This window comes from Silurus meridionalis, chromosome 14 (assembly GCF_014805685.1).
Source record: "Silurus meridionalis isolate SWU-2019-XX chromosome 14, ASM1480568v1, whole genome shotgun sequence".
Lineage (NCBI taxonomy): Eukaryota > Metazoa > Chordata > Actinopteri > Siluriformes > Siluridae > Silurus > Silurus meridionalis.
Window position 1 is genome coordinate 1,111,121 of NC_060897.1, and position 20,547 is coordinate 1,131,667.

The window sequence follows — 20,547 nt, forward strand, 5'->3', positions numbered from 1 at the left end:
GAACTTTGGGGATTTGAGAATAATAGGAGAACGTGGGTATACAGGACCTTCAGGAAATTCTGGAGGTCTATGGGAGAATAGGTGGAAATACAGGAACTAAGCAGGAACTAAAGGATACTCTGAGACTTATTTGGAAATTGGGAAATAAGAAAAGACTATGAGAACTTGAAGAATCTGGAGTTGTTCTACAAATAAAACCGAGAAAAGTAGACAAAATAATGGAACCTACACCACACAGGAACTAAAGGAACCCTTAAAGTATTCCTTTAAAGAAAGCAAGAGCAGAAAATGGGGGACTTGAGGAACCAGGGGTAGAAACAAGAACATGATGTAAACATGAAGAACTCATGACCTTTGTCTCTGTCTCTTTCCCCAGTGTGTCTCTGGGGATGATGCTGTTGCCGTGGGTACCTCCGTTTCTGTCACCATGACGATGCCACTCAGCCCCCTCTCCAGTGACGAGGAGCAGCAGAAGATGCTGGGGAACAGTCAGCACCTGTATCCAGGGGCGGAGGAGGAAGAGGAGGAGGAGGAGGGGGAGGAAGAGGAAGAAATGGAGGATGAGTATCAGGACGAGGATGCAGAGGAGGAGAACGGAGAGTTGAATGGAGCAGAGGAAGAGGAGGATGATGAAGATGAGGTCAGAAGAGCAGGAGGAGGAGGAGGAGGAGGAGGAGGAGGAAGGGCAGAAGGGCATAGGCAGAAAGCAACTGGGAGATCGGTGAGAGGTACAAACCCGGGTCACACCACCAATCCTTATTCCTCAAACCCTGGCCCCGCCCACCAACCGGCAGCCAATCATCAGCAGCAGCAGAAGAAGTTGAGGAGAGGTTCGAGCTCTGCCCTTGATGATGCACACATCGCCCTCATGGTCTTCCGTATCGGCATTCCTGATATCAAACAGACGGTTGGTCCCACACACACACACACACACACACACACACACACACACACACACACACACAGACACACACACACATCACTGTTTTTTTTCTAGAACATCACTCGTGCTTTATTGCTTTTACATCACAGTAGCATTAAATATTGTTCTTGTACTATTTATCCCTTTTTAGTTACATGTAGTCACATAGGACCTGTTGCTATAGAAACACTGTTAGTTTATCTGATAGTATGGCTATAATAATAATAATAATAATAATAATAATAATAATAATAATAATAATTATTATTATTATTATAATAATAATAATAATAATAATAATAATAATAATAATAATAATAATAGTAATATTAATAATAGTAATAATAATAATAATAAGATTTTTGTTTTTTTATCTTATTTAATAATAAATAGTTTTTGACTAAAACAGTCTCCATTAGAACCTCATTATAAAGTGAAGGTCCCTACATTTCTCTTTCTTTCTCTCTCTCTCTTTTTCCAATCCTTTCATCTGCAGCACCCAGTCATCTCAGTGTTTTCAGTATCGGTCTCCTCGCAGTGATTCAGTACAACTCAATTAAGTTATTAATTTAATGTGATGTGTTTAATCAGAGAACATCGCTTGCTCTTCTCCAGCACTGAATAATCACAGAGTGTCAGACATCAGCTTCCGCCTGTTATTGCACACATATCTCATCCACGCTCCGCTTTCAAAAAAACTCTCGTTGTCCCTCTGGGGAGACCTTGAAGATAAAAATACAATATTTTAAATGTGTATTTGAAGCACTGAGTGCACTATATATATATATTTGAGGGAGAATGAGGTTGAAGTGTGAAGTCGAATGGAAAGTGTGAGAAATGGAACAGCTGATATTAACACTGATACTATGGCTGAAAATAAGGATGATAGTATTCCTAATAAAATGGCTTTATACTATGGCTGACAGTATGGCTGGTATAACAATGTATACAAAAGCTGTAGTATGATTGATTCTAAAGCTGATAGTACACTGTGAAATAGTATTTCTGATAGTATTGCTGATACTATGGCTGATGCTAAAACTGATCGGATGTTTGACTGATACAATTTCAATACAATGCAATTTAGATTACTTTATTGGCAAGACAAAAAATACATTTCGTATTGCGAAAGCATTAAGAACAACAGAGTAAATGATAAAGAACATCTAAAGAACATGTAAAGCAAGTAGCCTATGCATAGAACTAATAAAATACTATTACAACTAATAAAATAAACTATTAAATATATACAGAATTGCATATAGCAAAAAACAACAACAAAAAAATACAGCTACAGCTGACATCCAGGTTAAAAGTATGGCTAGTACTATAACTAGATCATGACTGATAGCATGGGTGATGATACCTACCTCTTCCTGAAACACTTAAATTAGCACCTTCCAAATTTTTACAATTTAAGGGGTTATATTTATATTAAGTGTGTAATCTTGTGTTCTTGTGTACCAGTGTAGATTTATTCATTAATAGAGACTCAAAGCACTTTTGTACGTCGCTCTGGATAAGGACGTCTGCTAAATGCTATAAATGTAAATGTAATTGTAAATGTGTGTGTAAATATATATATATATATATATATATATATATATATATATATATATATATATATATATATATATATATATACAGTATATATAGTGTGGTGGATACTAGGGCTGATAGTATTGCTGATGTTTGATGTAATTGGCTATTAATAGTTTAGCTGGTTTAAGTGCTGATAATGTGGCTTTATACTATGTCTGATAGTTTCCTCCCAGTATGAATAATACAATGGCTATATAATGGCTAATGCAACAGCTGTCTTGGTTTTCTGGGCTCCCAGCACTCACTTCCGGTTTTGTGGTGCGCACTTCCTGGTCGGTGGCCATCTTGCCATTTTTTCCCCCCACCACCCCCTAACAAAGACATTAACTCGGGGCCAGATTATTTCACTGGCTCTTCATGTCCGTGGTATTATTCTTGCTACCCTGCCTGCTCTGGATCCTGTACCTGTTCCTGTTCCTGATCTTATACCTGTTCCTGATCCTGTACCTGTTCCTCATCCTCATCCTGATCCTGTTCCTGATCCTGTTCCTGTTCTCATCCTCATCCTCATCCTGATCCTGTACCTGTTCCTGATCCTGACCTCCGTTCTGCTTTGCCTCACTTGTTACTGGTTTAAATGCTGGACTGTTTCTTGGTTTGTGTTTTTGCTATGCAATTTGTTGTCTGTTTGCCGGATCTTGGATGTTTGGACTGTTTTTGGATCTTTGAGTTTGGTTCCTCCTGCATTGCTCTGTCTGCTGACTCTTGACTTTGGACTGTTCTATAAATTTAGATCTGTTTTTTCTCCACTGCCTCTTTGCTCTTTATTAAAGACTTTTTTCACCATACCCCTGTTGCATCCTGCATTTGGGTCCTTTCACTCATCGTTCACTCAAGGCTTTATACCTTGGCTCTAACAATGGCTAATACACTGGCTAATACAATAGTTAATACACTGGCTAATACACTGGTTGACATGGTAATGATAGTAATCCTTAATGCTATGTCTGATAGCTGATAGTACGGTAGTAACTGTAGTAAGACTGATACTATGGTTTATACAGTCTAAAGATCCGTGAGTAATAATCCAAGAACTTTGAGGATGGATTTGGACTTTACTTTTCTTTAGGGACAAATTTATATAGACTTAACTTATAGGCATTAAAATTATAAATGCACATTGTATAACCTCTTTTTTGTAAAGCTGCTTTGGGATGATAGAGATTGTTTAAAAACCCAATACAAAAAAATCTGAACTGAAATAAATGGTTGATATTAATGTTGCTATTTATATTATCATTACATTATTACTATTATTGTTGTCATATTATAAATGGTAGTAGTATTGCTAATACTATAGATGATTGTACAGCTGATAGTATGACTGATAGTCTGGCTGAGAATGCAGCTGGATGGATGGTACGATAACTGTAGTATGGCTAAAAGTACATATGACAGTATGGCTGATGCTACAGCTAATATTAAATCTGACTGTATGGATGATTACTATGTCTGGTAGTATAGACCAGTGGTCCCCAACCTTTTTTGCGCCATGGACCGAATTAATGTCGGACAATATTTTAACGGACCGGCCTTTAAGGAGTGGCGGATAAATACAACAAAAAAAATATGATACGACCGGCGTAAAAACTGGTATTTTCTAAATATAATAATAAACTTGAACGTCCACTGTGTTGTTGTTTGTTAATTTTGCTCGCTTGGGGGTTTGAATTTAGCGGTAATGTATTATGTGTTAGCAGCCGGAGCTCCTTTAAGAAGGTAGTGGATGGAGGTAAGACGTGTGACCGAGGCATCATGACCTGCATCAAGAGCGAGTCATTTTCCAAAATAAAACATCGTTCAGAATCATATAATAAATAAAACAGAAATAATGTAAGTTATGTATTATAAGAACTATTTGTACAGCTACCTGAGGGTACATGCTAATACCAGCCTAGTTTACTGCCTAACTCTTGAGCTATCTTTTTGGTTTGGCTAATATTAGTTGCAAATATTAACAAATACTTGAACACATGACATAAAAAACATGGGACTGTTTACTGTTATCTCTTCTTTACTACAGTTTCACTTAGAGCAACTGTAAATAAAAAAGTGACACGACACGAACAGGTTGCTTTATGTGTAGTATCTGGTCATTAGCTAGCAGTTAGCTAACTTAAAATATGCTTACAAAATTACCATTACATGAGAAATCAATTCACCTGTTCACACTTTCTGATCATGTGGGCATGCATGAGAAATCTTTAGGCATGTAACCAAACTGTAAACCATATCAACACATGATAGATAATAGTTTCTTTAACCTTTACCCTGATATGAAGTGAGCGCTACAAACATGAGCATATTTGATTGTTTCTGATCAGTCGGTTTGTGATATTGTGTTTTTTGTTTGTTTGTTTGGCAGTGGTTGATGAAATACACAAACCATGCATTTGATTAAAAGTAGATCCACTCAGTAAAAATGACTCGAGTAAAAGCTCCCTTTAAACTTTCACTTGAGTAAAAATACAAAAGTATCCAAAGTAGTGATTTATTATAACTCTAATGTTCCTATTATAATTTTTATCACAAGACTCTTCACTTAATCACCTCAGTTTCTGTGTAAAGACTCGAATGTGACTCTCAGCACACTGATCTATTAATAGAATGATATTAATGACTCAAACACTGATTGATTTCTGTTACAATCATCATGAACACAAAAACTTCTTTTCAACTACTTCAATAAAAACGTGTAAATGAGGTCACGTGTGTGGTGTCGAGTTCCAGTCTGGAGTTTCTTCATCATTTATTCCTCTCTAAATGTTCTGCTTGATGTTGAACTGATGCTGAACTGTATGTTGGTGATCAGTAGATGCACCGAGCGTCGAGCAGAACACGTGTAAAACAGAGCGTGCGCTCGATCCTGATTGGTGACTCGCTGCATGTTTCACCAGTTACGTTTTTATCCTCGTAAATAAAAAAAAAAAACGACTGTAGTTTCAGTAAAAATCTCCCAAAATAGAAATACAGTAAAGTACAGATATGCAAAAAAGATATTTAAGTACGGAAACAAATTACATTTACGTCATTACTGTTCACCACCATAGCAGGTACACCATAACATTTTTGACTTTGTTTTGTTTTTATTGGCCACCTCCAGTTTTCCTTTTGTTTAGCCTCCAGCTAGCACTGTGACGTAAACATGACGTCTGCAATAAAAGAGTCTTTTGCTGGCACAATGTCTGATAACATGTCTGATCTACATCACATTGTTTGACTCTGGCTAAAAGTGGGTTTGATAGTATAAATGATGGACTACTGATAAAATGACTAATGGATTGACACTACGTCTGTAACACGACTGTCAGAACAGTTGATGCCACTACAGAAGGCTGATATATAAGCGACAGCAAAAGCGATACTATGGCTAAATCTACACTTCCCACTTCATGTCTTATTTATTTATTTATTTATTTATTTATTTATTTATTTATTTACTTATTTATTTATTTATTTATTTATTTATTTATTTATTTATTTATGTATTTATTTATTTATGTGTTCAGTATATTTCGTGCCTACCTAATACCCAGAGTTGCTACACATGCTATGTATAGCATTAATTATACATCAGTTGAACATCAAAACAGTAGGACTGTTAAAGGAGTGGGAGAACAGAAGGAACACGAGTGTGTGAGCTGCGTTAGTGACCATGTCAGCGATTTGCAGATACGCCTCTTCACGTCTCGCATCTGACACACAGGAGCGTTTTTATTCCTCTTGTGTGTATGTGTGTGTGTGTGTGTGTGTGTGTGTGTGTGTGTGTGTGTGTGTGTAGATCTTATCCAAGCACATTTGCCTTTCAGATCTGCAGAGCTCGACAGAATCATCTTCATCTTCATCTGTCCTATAGATATATAGCTCCTAGATACGCTTCTTTCTTTCTTTCTTTCTTTCTTTCTTTCTTTCTTTCTTTCTTTCTTTCTTTCTTTCTTTCTTTCTTTCTTTCTTTTTCTATATTATTTCAAGGCTTAACAGCTCATGCAGATGTATTTATACACATGCCTTTATATTTATTTGCTGCTCATACAGTATATATACGATATCAAAAGGTTTCGAGACTAGTTTTATAACCTGCCAACAGATGGCAGCACAAGGCTGCAGGCACAGTCACAGGGAGCACCGACCTTCATAAGTCAGTGTGTCGAAAGACTCTCATTCTGTGTGCTGTGCGACTGGTACTGTTCTATGACTTCAACCATAGCGTTTGTGTGTGAGAGAGAGAGAGAGAGAGAGAGAGAGAGAGAGAGAGAGAGTGTGAGAGAGAGAGAGAGAGAGAGAGGAGCGAGAGAGAGAGAGAGGAGCGAGAGAGAGAGAGAGAGAGAGAGAGAGAGAGAGAGAGAGAGAGAGAGAGAGAGAGAGAGAGAGAGCGAGAGAGAGAGAGAGAGAGAGAGAGAGAGAGAGAGAAAGAAAGGATAAAAACCCGACACTGATGAAGAATTTTTTGAGCTGGAACAATGAAAGATGCTCTTTTCTGAACATCACAGTGTTTTAACACCTTCACACTCCATCCAGTGAACTTCTCTTTAGTGGGAATATTCTCTTTATTACGGATTCTCCGGATCTCAGATTCCAGAGGAAAACACATCAAAAGGCTTTAATTGTTTAACTGGTTACAGGGTCATTGTAAAGGTTCCTCTGGAGAAGCACAGTAAAGTATTTCAGTTGTACCACTAGGGGGAGCTGTAAAGTGTAATAAACTTAAAGTTTATTAATTTGACCCTCTATGTAAAAGGTCCTTCGGTCAGGTGAAACTAAAAGTCCTCCTCTTTAAGGTTCCTCATTTTCCAGGTTTCAAAGGTTTTTTGGCTTTCAGATTTTTTCTGCAGGGAATCTGTAAGACATTTTTTATTGTGGTTCATTTCATTGTTTCTATGAGGAACCCCAAAAGGTTGCCTTATCTTTCCCTTTGAAGGAACATATAAAGGCTCTCTGGCTGAGGCCACAAAGTTCTTAAGTTGGAAAAAAAACTTGGCTTCAGAAAAATCCATGTGACCAAAACGATTGCCAAATGTGGGCAGGGCTTAGTCCTGGGCTTGGTTGCTTTTGGGGTTTCTGGTTGATCTCCTGCAGATTTTTGCACTTAAGGAGCTCTGAGGAACGCTCTGCCTGTGTTTCTCCTGCTCTCAGCGTTGCTAAGCGGTTCTGTATCTGTCGCGTCTCCCACTCCTACAGCACTCCGAGTTCTTCATCAGTGACGGCGTCACGCTGGAAATAAAAGGAAAAGACTTAAAAATGCACAGAGTTCATCTGCAGAATGCCTGTGGGAGTTTCTCTCTCTCTCTCTCTCTCTCTCTCTCTCTCTCTCTCTCTCTCTCTCTCTCTCTCTCTCTCTCTCTTTCTCTATCTCTCTCCTCGCTCTATCGCTCTCTCTCTCTCTCTCTCTCTCTCTCTCTCTCTCTTACACCTCTTCCTTCTCTCTCTCTCTCTCTCTCTCTCTCTCTCTCTCTCTCTCTCTTTCTCTCTTTCTCTTTAGTTCTTTTCGTTTCTCTGCTTTTGTGCGAGTGTTCATAAATAATAAAATAAATCTGCTGTGCAGTAAGGCATCTCTTCGCCTGCTGCTGAATTTATCATTGATCTGTGCTTGTGTGTGTGTGTGTGTGTGTGTGTGTGTGTGTGTGTGTGTGTGTGTTGAAGAAGGGATTAAATGAACATAGCATTTTGCTAAGAAAGATGGATAGATAATTAACAGCCGCCTCTTTATCCCAATAAGCTGCCAACCAATTTTAATTGGTGCAAGATGACGAGATGACGAGACGGGAGAAAACACACACACACACACACACACACACACACACAGAAATGTGCACACACACACACATTTGTTAAACTCTAGTCAACAGTTTAACCATCGTTGGAATTAGATGTAATTAGAAGTAAAATTACTCGTCAGTGTGTCTGAACATCAGAACCATCTGAACTTGTGAAAGTCACAGGTAAAATGTCACATGGTGCGGAAATGTTGTCAATTAGCACACCTTAGAGAAGGGGGCGTGGCTTTTGTGTTTATCAGTAATGTATTTCATATTAGGGCTCCCCATACTTTTATCTGTGAGGGCCACATCATTTGTCTTTTCTTTAATTCAGGCTGGTTTTTACTTTATTATGATTTTAGATTTTATAATGATTTTAAATGTATTGATTTTTTCTCCTAATGCTGGATTAGTTTATTCTTTTCTTCTAGACCATACATACAAACCAGCATAACGTTTCAAGAGATAGTTCGCCTGTTAAAACAGCATTATTACTATCATAATTACATTTTTTTATATATTCATTATTATTGAAATAAAACAATTTACTTACTTATGCATATTTATGTGGTTGTTCGGTGAATATAACAAATAATTAGGCTACGTTAATCGTAATGGAGGTCGACCGAGTGGATGAGTGGATTACCGATACCAATAGCTAGGTCGGATCGTACTTGTCGATAACCAGCTAATTAACTTATAGGTTTTTTTAAATGGATCCTGGATAAAAACCAAATAAACACAACACTACATGTAAAATAATACTGAAAAAAGAAATCAAAATACTGAATAATGGAGCTACACGGTCCCACGTGTAAAAACAAACAGCACGTAGCATCAGTGATTCACCTCTAGAGGTCGCTCTCATAATGACAGTGTGCACAGACGCCGGAAAAACTATCAATATGGATTTTTGCAGATCAACTATCTGCGCCTCGACCTCTTTAAATAGCTAAGGGACAGATATGATTTGAGTAAAACATATATTTAAAATAGAATTTTGAACATACGCCTCTGGCATTGTTCAGGAGGGTCATTCCAAATGTGGAGATGGATTTTTGTATTTTTTAGGAAACATAACAGCAGTGTGAATTTTTTTTTTGCATATCCCAGTAATGTTAGGAAGCTGGGGTCAGAGCGCAGGGTCAGGTAATCTTACAGCGCCTCTAAAGCACTGATGTCTAGGGGCCTAGCTCAGGGGCCCAACATTGGCAACATGGTGATACTGGGGTTGGAAACTCTGACCTTCTATTCAGCATCCCAGAGCCTTAACCGCTGTTTGTTTATAATGTCTGCTAAAAGCTCATTCCTGTTCTCACTTACGTTATAGCAGCTATAAATGCTCTGTCCCTCTCATCCCTCGCCCCCAAACTTGATAAGGCAGCAAAAACTCCTTTCTCCTGAGGACATAAAATAACTTACAGGTTCAGTTCTAGCTGTAACAAAGCGCTGACACTGAAGACACCTTCCATAAACGATGTCCTTACAGAAAACCGCCATTTATTTATGCACAAGACTCATTTAATTGATTTAAGCTCCGCCCACTGATCTACCTGCATTTGGTGTTTTACTGTTATTAGAATGTTTCTCCTTTTCCTCTTATTGTGATTACTTTCAAGTTTTTCATGCACACACGCCCTTTTCTTTACTCTTGCCATCTTTTTGGCAGTTTCTGGATGTGTATATTTCTGCCACTTCGGGGCTGTTCTACATCGCAGCTCATTTGGCCTCGATCAGCTGTAATTGCTGCGAAATTGCAGTTTAATGAGATCGGGGAGAGACGAGCGGTGTACGGAACCTGGCGAGCCCGCGGGATGGCATCCAGGGCCTCGTGAAGACACTATACACACACTTCTCTGGGAAAATACCTCAAAAACACGTGAACGTTTCTGATCTGCTCCAATCAGGGGTTCGTTATAAAGCAATAGGATTCATTATCATGGCATGCTGATTCCAATGGCATGTACTACCCAGGCTGCAAGTCTCCATTTTTGAAAAACATCTGCATTGCTCAAGGGCAAATCATTGTCAAGAATTCATAGTTTCCTCCTAGATAATTTTCCATAGTTTATTTTTCTTTAAATCCTCCAGAGTTATCTCTGGCCTTGTGCTTGCTTCTCTGGCTAATCCCTTCATCCTCTCTTTATCCCCTCACTGACTCAGCCATAGCCAGGAGGAGATTCCCCAGAAGCCGTGTTGAATTCTCGGGTAAATATGGGAAAAGGGTTTCTTTGGTCTGATTAGACCAAATAAAAAATCTGGGCCATGGTAGAGATTCAGCATGGTTCATCACTCAATGGAAAGTGCTGCCACCAACATGCTTCATTTAAGGAATAGTGATTCCTGCAATAAAGCATGGTGGTGGTAGCATGAGTTTCAGAGTTCCTCTGTGCTTCTTGGTTGCTTGAACCTTAATCTTCCAGAACCTTTTCCCAGACTTGTCTTGGTCTTAATGATGCTTAATGATCTTAATGATGCATTTGGGCAACAAACACTTCGATTCTCCCAGGAACAGAAACTAGTATTTTGAGATCATGTGACACTTTATTACACAAAATCTGATGACACCCACAACTCAGCTAAATGATTCAGAACACTGAAGGGAGAATATGTACACTTAGATTAGATGTTTTTTAAATATTAATTTACAACCCCATTTACAAAAATATAGGACACTTTGGGTGTAAAATGTAAATTAAAACAGAATGCAATGATTTGCAAATAATAAGTCCATATTTTATTAAATAGAACATAGAAAACATATCAAATGTTGACACTTGGGAAATTTACCATTTTAAAGAAAAAAATAAGTGTTTTTGAATTTGATGGCTGCAACACGTTTCAAAAAAGCTGAAACGGCAACAAAAGTCTGGAAATAGTATGTTTTATTAAAATGAAATAGTTGGAGAAATATTTTGCAACTAATGAAATAAAGATGGGTGGAGATTCACCAATCTGTGAAAGACTACAAATTGTGGAACAATTTCAGAATAATGCTCCTCAACATCACATTACAAAACATATTGCATATTTGAGATAATTCTAACTGCATACTGCATCTCTTATAATAGCATGAATTTGTAGTAGAAGAGTCCGGGTTCTGAACTGGCCTGCCTGCTCTTTAGACCTTTCACCATTTACAAACATTTGGCGCATCATGAAACAGAAAATACAACAAAGGAAACCCAGAACTGTTGAGCAGCTAGAATCCTTATCAGATACATATGGGACAACATTCCTCTCCCAAAATATCAGCAGCTGGTCTGCTCAGTTTCCAGATGTATACGGACAGAACACATGATGCTACACAGTGGGCAACACGGCCCTGTCCCAAACTTTTTTTTTTTAATCTTTTTCGACCAAAATTATCTCATTCAAAATAGTATGTATTTTCAGTTTAAACATTTGATGTTTTTGTGAGTAGAATAGAATCCCTTTTTTTTTTGGAATTGAGGATGTATAAAATAAATAAACGTTAATGGATTATTTTACTCCATCACAGTATTGTAGGTTATAATCCCAGTTTATTCCACTTTTGTAATGTGAAATGTGGAAAAGCTCAAGGGGGTAAAAACTTATGCACATCGATGTGAATCTGTGTGTGAACATTGTAATAAACATTAAAACATACATTATTACTGTGCTATCATAAATACTTCCTTTTAGAGGAATAAAGAGGGAGGAGAGAAGGATGAAAGAAGAAACAAGAGGGCTGTAGACATTAAATAAATCAATAAAATGGTGTAGGTTGGGATGGAGAGATAATGAGGAGGAGGACGAGGAGGAGAAAGAGGAACGAGTGCTGAGACAACAGCAGGAGAAGGAATACAACACAATGCGTGCATTTAATGTACATTTGAGAGCTGTTAAAATCACAGGGAGATTAAAAGGAAAAAACTCAACAATGGACACAAAAAAAAGAGGAATATTGGAAGAACAAGGAATGAAAAGATGTGAGACAAAAGGGAAGACAAGAGAGAAAGAAGGAGAAAAAGAAAGATGGGAAGATTATTTCCCTGCAGAACTCATTAAAGACTTTCAAAATCCCCCTACACTTGTCTTGGAGAGAGAGGGGGATGGGGGGATGGGGTGGGATGAGAAATGGAGGCAGAGAAGAGTGAAAGATGATGCTTATGAACTGTAATGAGAAATAAGTAGAATAAAAAGCAATGGAAGAGAGAAAGAAAACGCTACAAATAAAAAACAGCAGAAAAATGAAGAGTATGAATGAGAGAGGGGATACTGGAACAGATGGAGGGAGGGTCTGAATGATGTGGAAGGAAAAAAAAGGTGATGCAAAGATAAACTGCTGAAACTAAGAGAAAGAGAGAAAATGAATAAATCAAGATGAATGGATGGATGAAGTGTTAATGGATTTAAGATGAATGGATACAGAGATGAAGAATCAGATGGATGGATGGATGAGAAAGAGTTGAGAACTTGGAATATGAATGGATGAATGGATAGGTGCATGGTTAGATGAATGGACTGATTGATAGATGAAGAGATTTAAAAAAGGGATGGATGGATGGATGGATGGATGAGTAAGAGGTGAGACCTTGGAAGATGGATGAATGGTTGGATGGAGGTATGGAGAGATTGATGAAATAATACAAGGTAGATGGAGAGATTGTGAATGGTTAAAAGAAAGGAGAGGTACACTCGGTAAAGTTTGGTTGGATGGAGAGTATAACTAGAGAAGGTATGGGCAGATGGATGGATGGATGGATGGATGGATGGATGGGAAATAGTTGATAGTTTGGAGGGTGGATGGGTGGGTAGATTTTAAAGATTTGAAAAAAAGGGGTGGTTGGATGGAGAGATAAAAGAAAATGAAAGTAGGGGGAGTGGATGGCAGATGGATGGATGGATGGATGGATTGATGGATGGATGGATGGATGAATGGAGAGATAGTTGGAAGCAGATGGACAAAAATGTTATGGGTTGATGAAAAAATGATGGATAAAAGATGGAAGAACAAAAACATTTTGTACACACACACACACACACACACACACACACACACACACACACACACACACACTACCATAGTGCTCCATCTCCTAGGGACCAGCATGTTTCTATGACAACCTGCAGCTTGCTTCTTTGATGAGGTGGTTGCCATGGAGATGCAGGTTGGCTGTGCACAAAATGTGTCTTTGTACTGCACATGCACAGCCGCAGGCCACACACACACCCATACACACACACACACACACACACACACACACACACACACACACACACACACAGAACTGGAACAGACATTTACTTGCACATATGTTGCATTTTTATATGATTTATACATTCACTTACTGACACACACACACACATACCCACACACACTTATATATGTATAGAGATACAGCTGTGAGCCTTTTTCAGCAGATCCTTTGAGTCCTGTAAGTTGACTTGTTTGCTCATTATGTTCCTCAGACGCTTGATTGTATAGAGATCTGGGGAATTTGGAGCTCAAGCCATCACACTGACCTGTTCTTCATGTTTCTCAAACAGTTCCTGAACAGGGTGCAGCAGTGTGGATGTGCAGGGAGATATTTTTCATAAATACCAATACCCAAGGTTTCCCTGTCAGCTCATAGTGCATAGTGGTGCCACACCCACACAATTGATCATCTACATGATGGCAAAGAAGCCTGATTTATCAAACCATTTTACCTTCTCCCACCTTCTCGTCAAACTCTGATGCTCACGTGTCCATTGTAGAAGTTTTGGGTGGTGTACCAGGGTCAGCATGGGCCTTCTGATCTGTGTGTTTTGACTCCTTTTAATCAGAGGTTTGTCTGACATGAGATCTTCTGCAGGATCAGCTCAGACTGGGTTAGACACGTTCCTCACACACATCAGTGACCTTTGGGCTTAAACACCCCACAACACCGGAGAGAATCAGACATCACATTGTCTTAGACACACCCATTTTTCCTGCTTCCAACACATAAACAAGATCTGAAACCCCACCCCTTAATGTATATACAACTCATAATTATTGCCACCCTTAATGAAAGTCTTAAAAATATGGAAATATATCTTCTTCTTTTTTGGGTTCCTCCTGTTAGGGGTCTTCAAAGCAGATCATCCATTTTCATACCACTCTATCCTCTACATCAACCAACAACCTCATCCCTCAGCCTTCCCTCACCACATCCATAAGCCTCCTCCTCAGCCTTCCTCTTTTCCTCCTGCCTGCCAGCAGCCAACTTTCCAATTAAATAAAAGCAATTAAACAAACATTAAAATAGAATTAATTAAAATAATTTTTTTTTTTTTTTTTACAAATGCATTAACATATTTATTTTACTTTCAAAATCATAAAAAAAAGAAAATCTATCATTGTGACCCCCTGTTTAATCTTCACTGGAAATTTGAATAAGTGCTGAAAATATGCTAAAGTTGTTGCATCATAATATGCAAGAGCCAATCAGGTTACAGTATGTAAATGAAAACCATGCTACACTGGTTTACATCGCGCTCTCTCTCTCTCTCTCTCTCTCTCTCTCTCTCTTACTGCAGAAGTGTTTGCGCTTTAACCCTGAGGCGACAGTGTGGAAAGCGAAGCAGCAGGTCTTGTGTAGTCTCACTGAGTCTCTGAGAGACGTCCTGAACTACGGCCTTTTCCAGCCGGCTACAGACGGACACGACGCTAAGTTCCTGGAGGAGGAGAGGCCACTCAGAGATTACCCACAATCCTTTGAGAAAGGAGTGCCTTACCTGGAGGTAGTATCTACAGGAATGTAGATAAATCAGGCCTGGTAAAAAAAAAAAACTGAATGACAACATGATATTGATAAAAGACAGAGGTGTTATGGGGGGTGTAGTGTGTAAATGAAGTGTGTAGTGTGTAGGGATGGAGTGTGTATTGTATAGTGTGTGTAGTGTGTGAAGTGTGTAGTGTATAGTGTGTAGTGATGAAGTGTGTAGTGTAGGGATGGAGTGTGTGGTGATGGAGTGTGTAGTGTATAGTGTGTAGAGTATATGAGTACATGGAGTTTGGGAGTTTGGAGTTTTTATAGAGTATCAGATTAAGCTCTCTTAAAAAGAAGAGAGTAAATGCACGCAAAAATGTCAATGGAGCTGAAGTGCGACATCTTTAGGGGAAACGTGGGCATTACAGGAAAGGTAAATTGAACAATGTTTACCCGTACCTATTTTAATAGAATTTGGTCTCGTTCGTGAGCCGGATTAATAAACCCAACGGGCCGTGTGGCCTATGTCTGGTGTAGTGTATAGTAGTACATGGAGTTTGGTGTGTGTGTGTGCAGTGTTTAGTGTGTGTAGTGTGTGAAGTGTGTAGTGTATAGGTGTACATGGAGTTTAGTGTGTGTGCACGTGTGTAGTGTGTAGGGACAGAGTGTTTATTGTATAGTGTGCAGTATATCGTGTAGTGCATGAGAATAATTGAGTTTGGTGTGTGTGTCCAGTGTGTAGGGATGGAGTGTGTATTGTATAGTGTGTGTAGTGTACAGGAATACATGCGGTTTGGTGTGTGTGAAGTGTGTAGTTTGTATTGTGTAGTTTGTATTGTGTAGTGATGGAGTGTGTAGTGTATAGTGTGTAGTGATGAAGTGTGTAGTGTGTAGGGATGGAGTGTGTGGTGATGGAGTGTGTAGTGTATAGTGTGTAGAGTATATGAGTACATGGAGTTTGGGAGTTTGGAGTTTTTATAGAGTATCAGATTAAGCTCTCTTAAAAAAGAAGAGAGTAAATGCACGCAAAAAACGTCAATGGAGCTGAAGTGCGACATCTTTAGGGGAAACGTGGGCATTACAGGGGAAAGGTAAATTGAACAATGTTTACCCGTACCTATTTTAATAGAATTTGGTCTCGTTCGGCGAGCCGGATTAATAAACCCAACGGGCCGTGTGTGGCCTATGTCTGGTGTAGTGTATAGTAGTACATGGAGTTTGGTGTGTGTGTGTGCAGTTTTAGTGTGTGTACAGTGTTTGGTGTGTGTGTGTAGTGTGTGAAGTGTGTAGTGTATAGGTGTACATGGAGTTTAGTGTGTGTGTGCACGTGTGTGTAGTGTGTAGGGACAGAGTGTTTATTGTATAGTGTGCAGTATATCGTGTGTAGTGCATGAGAATAATTGAGTTTGGTGTGTGTGTCCAGTGTGTAGGGATGGAGTGTGTATTGTATAGTGTGTGTAGTGTACAGGAATACATGCGGTTTGGTGTGTGTGTGTAGTGTGTAGGGATGGAGTGTGTAGAGTGTGTATATTGTGTAGAAGCACATGGAGTTTGGTGTGTGTGTGTGTGTGTGTGTGTGTGTGTGTGCAGTTTTAGTGTGTGTACAGTGTTTGGTGTGTGAAGTGTGTAGTGTGTGAAGTGTTTAGTGTATAGGTGTACATGGAGTTTTGTGTGTGTGTAGTGTGTAGGGATGGAGTGTTTAATGTATAGTGTGCAGTATATCGTGTAGTGCATGAGAGTAATTGAGTTTGGTGTGTGTGTCTAGTGTGTAGGGATGGAGTGTGTATTGTGTAGTGTGTGTGGTGTACAGGAATACATGGTGTTTGGTGTGTGTGTAGTGTGTAGGGATGGAGTGTGTAGTGTATAGGAGTACATGAAGTTTGGTGTGTGTGTGTGTGTGTGTGTGTGTGTGTGTGTGTGTGTTTGTAGTGGGTAGAAGTGAATGAGTTTTGGTGTGTGTGTGTCTATGTGTGAAGGGATGGAGTGTGTAGTGTGTAAAAGTGCATGGAGTTTTGTGTGTGTGTGTGTGTGTGTGTGTGTGTGTGTGTGTGTGTGTGTGTGAGATTGAAAGGATGTATGTGGTTTATTATATCACTGGTTTCTCAGATGGTTTGTTGCCGTGGTGATTCTCAGTTCTGCATTAAGGTGAGTCATGACTTTGGGAAATAAACAGATATTGACAGATTTGTAAAAAGCCTCCATGCTCGATTTCAAACCCATGAAAATGCCACCGTTTCGTTTCTAACTTCCCACTTTGCCCAGAATTAAATTAAATGAACAGATTGAATGAAATTAGAGATTATAATGAAGTCGATTCGATAAATAACGGGACGTAAGATGAAAGTCCTCAGGAGGGCGATGTCGCTCTGCCGAGTTCACGTTATCTCTCTGAGGGAATTGAGTTCTTTCGCACTCGTGTTATCTGACTGATGTCCTTGTAGAAAATGGAAAATCCTTTTTGGACACTGGAATGTGTGCCGGAACGCAAAGCTGAGGGACTTTGGGACAGACGAGTGTAAAGATTCGGAATCTCTCAAAATACGAGGGTTGTTCAAGTCAAACCAAGACTTTTGAAGGTATAAAATAAAATGACAAATTTTAAGGAGTGGAAACTGCATTGATTTTTTGACATCCTCCTCTGCTGCTTTTACACACTGATCCCACGGTTAACTAACACCTGGAAAAATTATTCATACTGTAGAAAGATTTGTCAGGACGCTGGAACCATCTTCAGACATGCTGCTTCACTTCGTCATCAGGGAACCACCACGACCGGGATCACGATCACCACTGATCTTTAAAACGTTTTACAACATTCAAATGACCTCCTGTGGCTGAGCGTCTCATCACTGTACTGCGCTTGAACTTTTCTGTAAATATATGCGGCTTTTACAGCTTCAGCACCACATGCTGGTCCATGCACACACTAACACTGTCTTCTGCCATCTTGATTAACGGTCTCTGGACCGACCCAGAACATGTGCGCCACCTATCAGTAATAGGACACTCAGTACTGTGTGTAGTTCTGCCCAGTTACATCCACTTTTTTACCTGTAACATTAAAAGTCCCGGTTTGACTTGAACACCCGCATGGAACCACAAGTCTTCTAGAATCATACGGCTTTATTTCTCTGTATTATAAAACTCAATGTAAATTTTATCAGCTGCTTCACATTTCTCCTGAGATGGATCATTCAGGTTCTGCCAAACGCCGCTTTTCATTCGAACGCTTCCTGTGATAAGATGTAATCAATTTCCTGTTCACACCCGTAGACGATGTGATAAACACGTTGTAGCGTGTGTAGCGTTGCGTTTGTTTTTTTACGCTAATTGTGTCTCTTTATGTTTCTTTCAGTTTCGCTACAAAACCCGAGTGTATAAGCAGACCAACCTCGATGAGAAGCAGCTCGCCAAGCTGCATACGAAGGTACCCCACTGGGAGCTGTTCTGCTTTAATTTGACCGAACACTCTGTGTGTGTGTGTGTGTGTGTGTGTGTGTGTGTGTGTGTGTGTGTGTGTGTATTTGGTATCCCAGATGGTATATGTGAATTCCTCCACTGCCTCATTGAGTAGTTTGAGAGAAAAAGAGAAAGACAGTGTGTGTGTGTGTGTGTGTGTGTGTGTGTGTGTGTGTGTGTGTGTGTGTGTGTGTGTGTGTGTGTGTGTGTGTGTGTGTCTTGCTTCTGTAAGCTGAGTTGTGTTCTTTAGCCCTGCCATCTCATCTCTGTCTCCCCCTACAGGCCAGTCTGAAGAAGTTCATGGAGTACATCCAGTCTGGCAACGTGGAGAAGGTTGCTAAGCTCCTGGATAAGGGAGTCGACCCCAACTATCATGACCCCGAAACAGGAGGTCAGAGGTCACATTACACTTTTCAAGCAGTAGATACATTTACAAAAATAATATATTTATATAAAACACCCCAATGAGCAGCAGAAAATGGAATTAAATGTAATGATGTAATATTTAAATATCTAAATTGTGCCATTTGAAAACTTTTACTGCAAAATGTAAAAGAACATTTAAAAATGAACAGAAATTAAAAAATAGACTCGGGACGCTGCTGCTGAATTCAGAACAAATACACATTTAAAATAGTCAAAACACAAAACCACATTTGCAACACTCCGGTGTTTTACAGATTATCACATATTTTATTTCATTTTTTAAAAATAATTTGGCATTTGTAAATATAATGTGCTTCGATCCAAGCAGTTTCATGATTGGTCAAAGTCTTGGTGTGTTTTGGCTCCGCCTACTGGAAGTTTCTGAGTTTATTTTATGGATAACATTTTAAAAGACACTGCAGCTGTGACTCCTCCCCTTTAAGCCATGGCTCACTAAACCCAGGATTCTGTATTTGTTATAATCAGAGGAGGGAAGTAATGAAGTACAAATACTTTGTTACTGTACTCAAGTAGATTTTTCTGGAATAAGTATTTTACTTCACTATTTATTTTTTTTTACACAAATATCTGTACTTTCTACTTCTCACTTTTTTAAAACAGACTCGTTACTTTAGTTTTAATCTGTTTGTTGACATGATCAATATTTTTTCTTCTCACTGCGCCGTATTCAGTTCATCAACTTATTAATTGTCATTGTTCAGATTTTTCAGTCCACTGGTGGATCATCTCCTGTCTCTCTCGCACCACAGACCACATGACTGAGAACAGAGACATTCCTTACCATCATCATCATCATCATCATCATCATCATCATCATCATCATCTTTTCTCTGCTTGTGTTCTACATGGTGGATCTACAGTCTGAATACATTCATTAGAGAACAACATTTGAAATTCGTTTTTTTTATTAATATATTAATATGATGAGGTTCAGTTCCAGTGTGACACTAAAACAGGTGGTAATAATCACTACTTTTTACTGAAGAACATCTCAGATCCCACGTCTTTACTTTAACTTGAGTAGAAAAGTGCAGTCAGAACTTCAGTCTTTTATAACATCAGTATCTGCACTTCTACTGAGTGAAGGATGTGTGGACTTTTATCACTTCTGTTTATAATGAAGTGACCGTCAATAAAATGTACACTTTTAACTTAAACACACTTTATATATCATATGAGGAATTTCTACAATAAATCATTTTTTTGGAAAATAATATAATTATTAATGATGTCAAATATTTTGGGCTTTTATTTGTTAAAAAAAAGGAAAACATAAAGTAAAAAAATAAACCTGTTTATTAATCTGATTATTTATTTATTTATTTATTTATGTATTTATTTATTTATTTTATACAGTACCAGTTAAACGTTTGGATACACCTTCTCTTTCAATGGTTTTTCTTGATTCTGAGTCTCAAACTGTCCTCTGAACAGTGGATGTTTGCCATTTGAATTCTAAGAAGCTTTGTTGTAAATTGGTGGTTTCTGAGGCTGATAATTCTAATAAACTTATCCTCTGCAGCAGAGGTAGCTCTTGGTCTTCTTTTCCAGATGATCTTCATGAGAACCTGTTTCATCATAGCATTTGATGATTTTGTCGATTGCAAGAAGTTCTGATGATGTTTTAGATGGACTGACCTTCATTTCTTAAAGTAATGAT

General features: G+C 38.7%; 1 protein-coding gene across 3 annotated transcripts in view; it reads left to right on the forward strand.

The window, feature by feature from the left end:
- Positions 1–427: 427 nt before the first annotated feature.
- The window catches only part of shank1 (SH3 and multiple ankyrin repeat domains 1), an 80,486-nt gene continuing 60,366 nt past the window's right edge, over positions 428–20,547 (forward strand). For all 3 annotated transcript variants that reach the window (XM_046866893.1, XM_046866894.1, XM_046866895.1), the window contains exons 1-4: positions 428–907; positions 14,809–15,012; positions 18,337–18,408; positions 18,723–18,831. In XM_046866893.1, coding sequence (XP_046722849.1) covers positions 428–907; positions 14,809–15,012; positions 18,337–18,408; positions 18,723–18,831 — 865 coding nt within the window. The remainder of the gene's footprint in view (positions 908–14,808; positions 15,013–18,336; positions 18,409–18,722; positions 18,832–20,547) is intronic.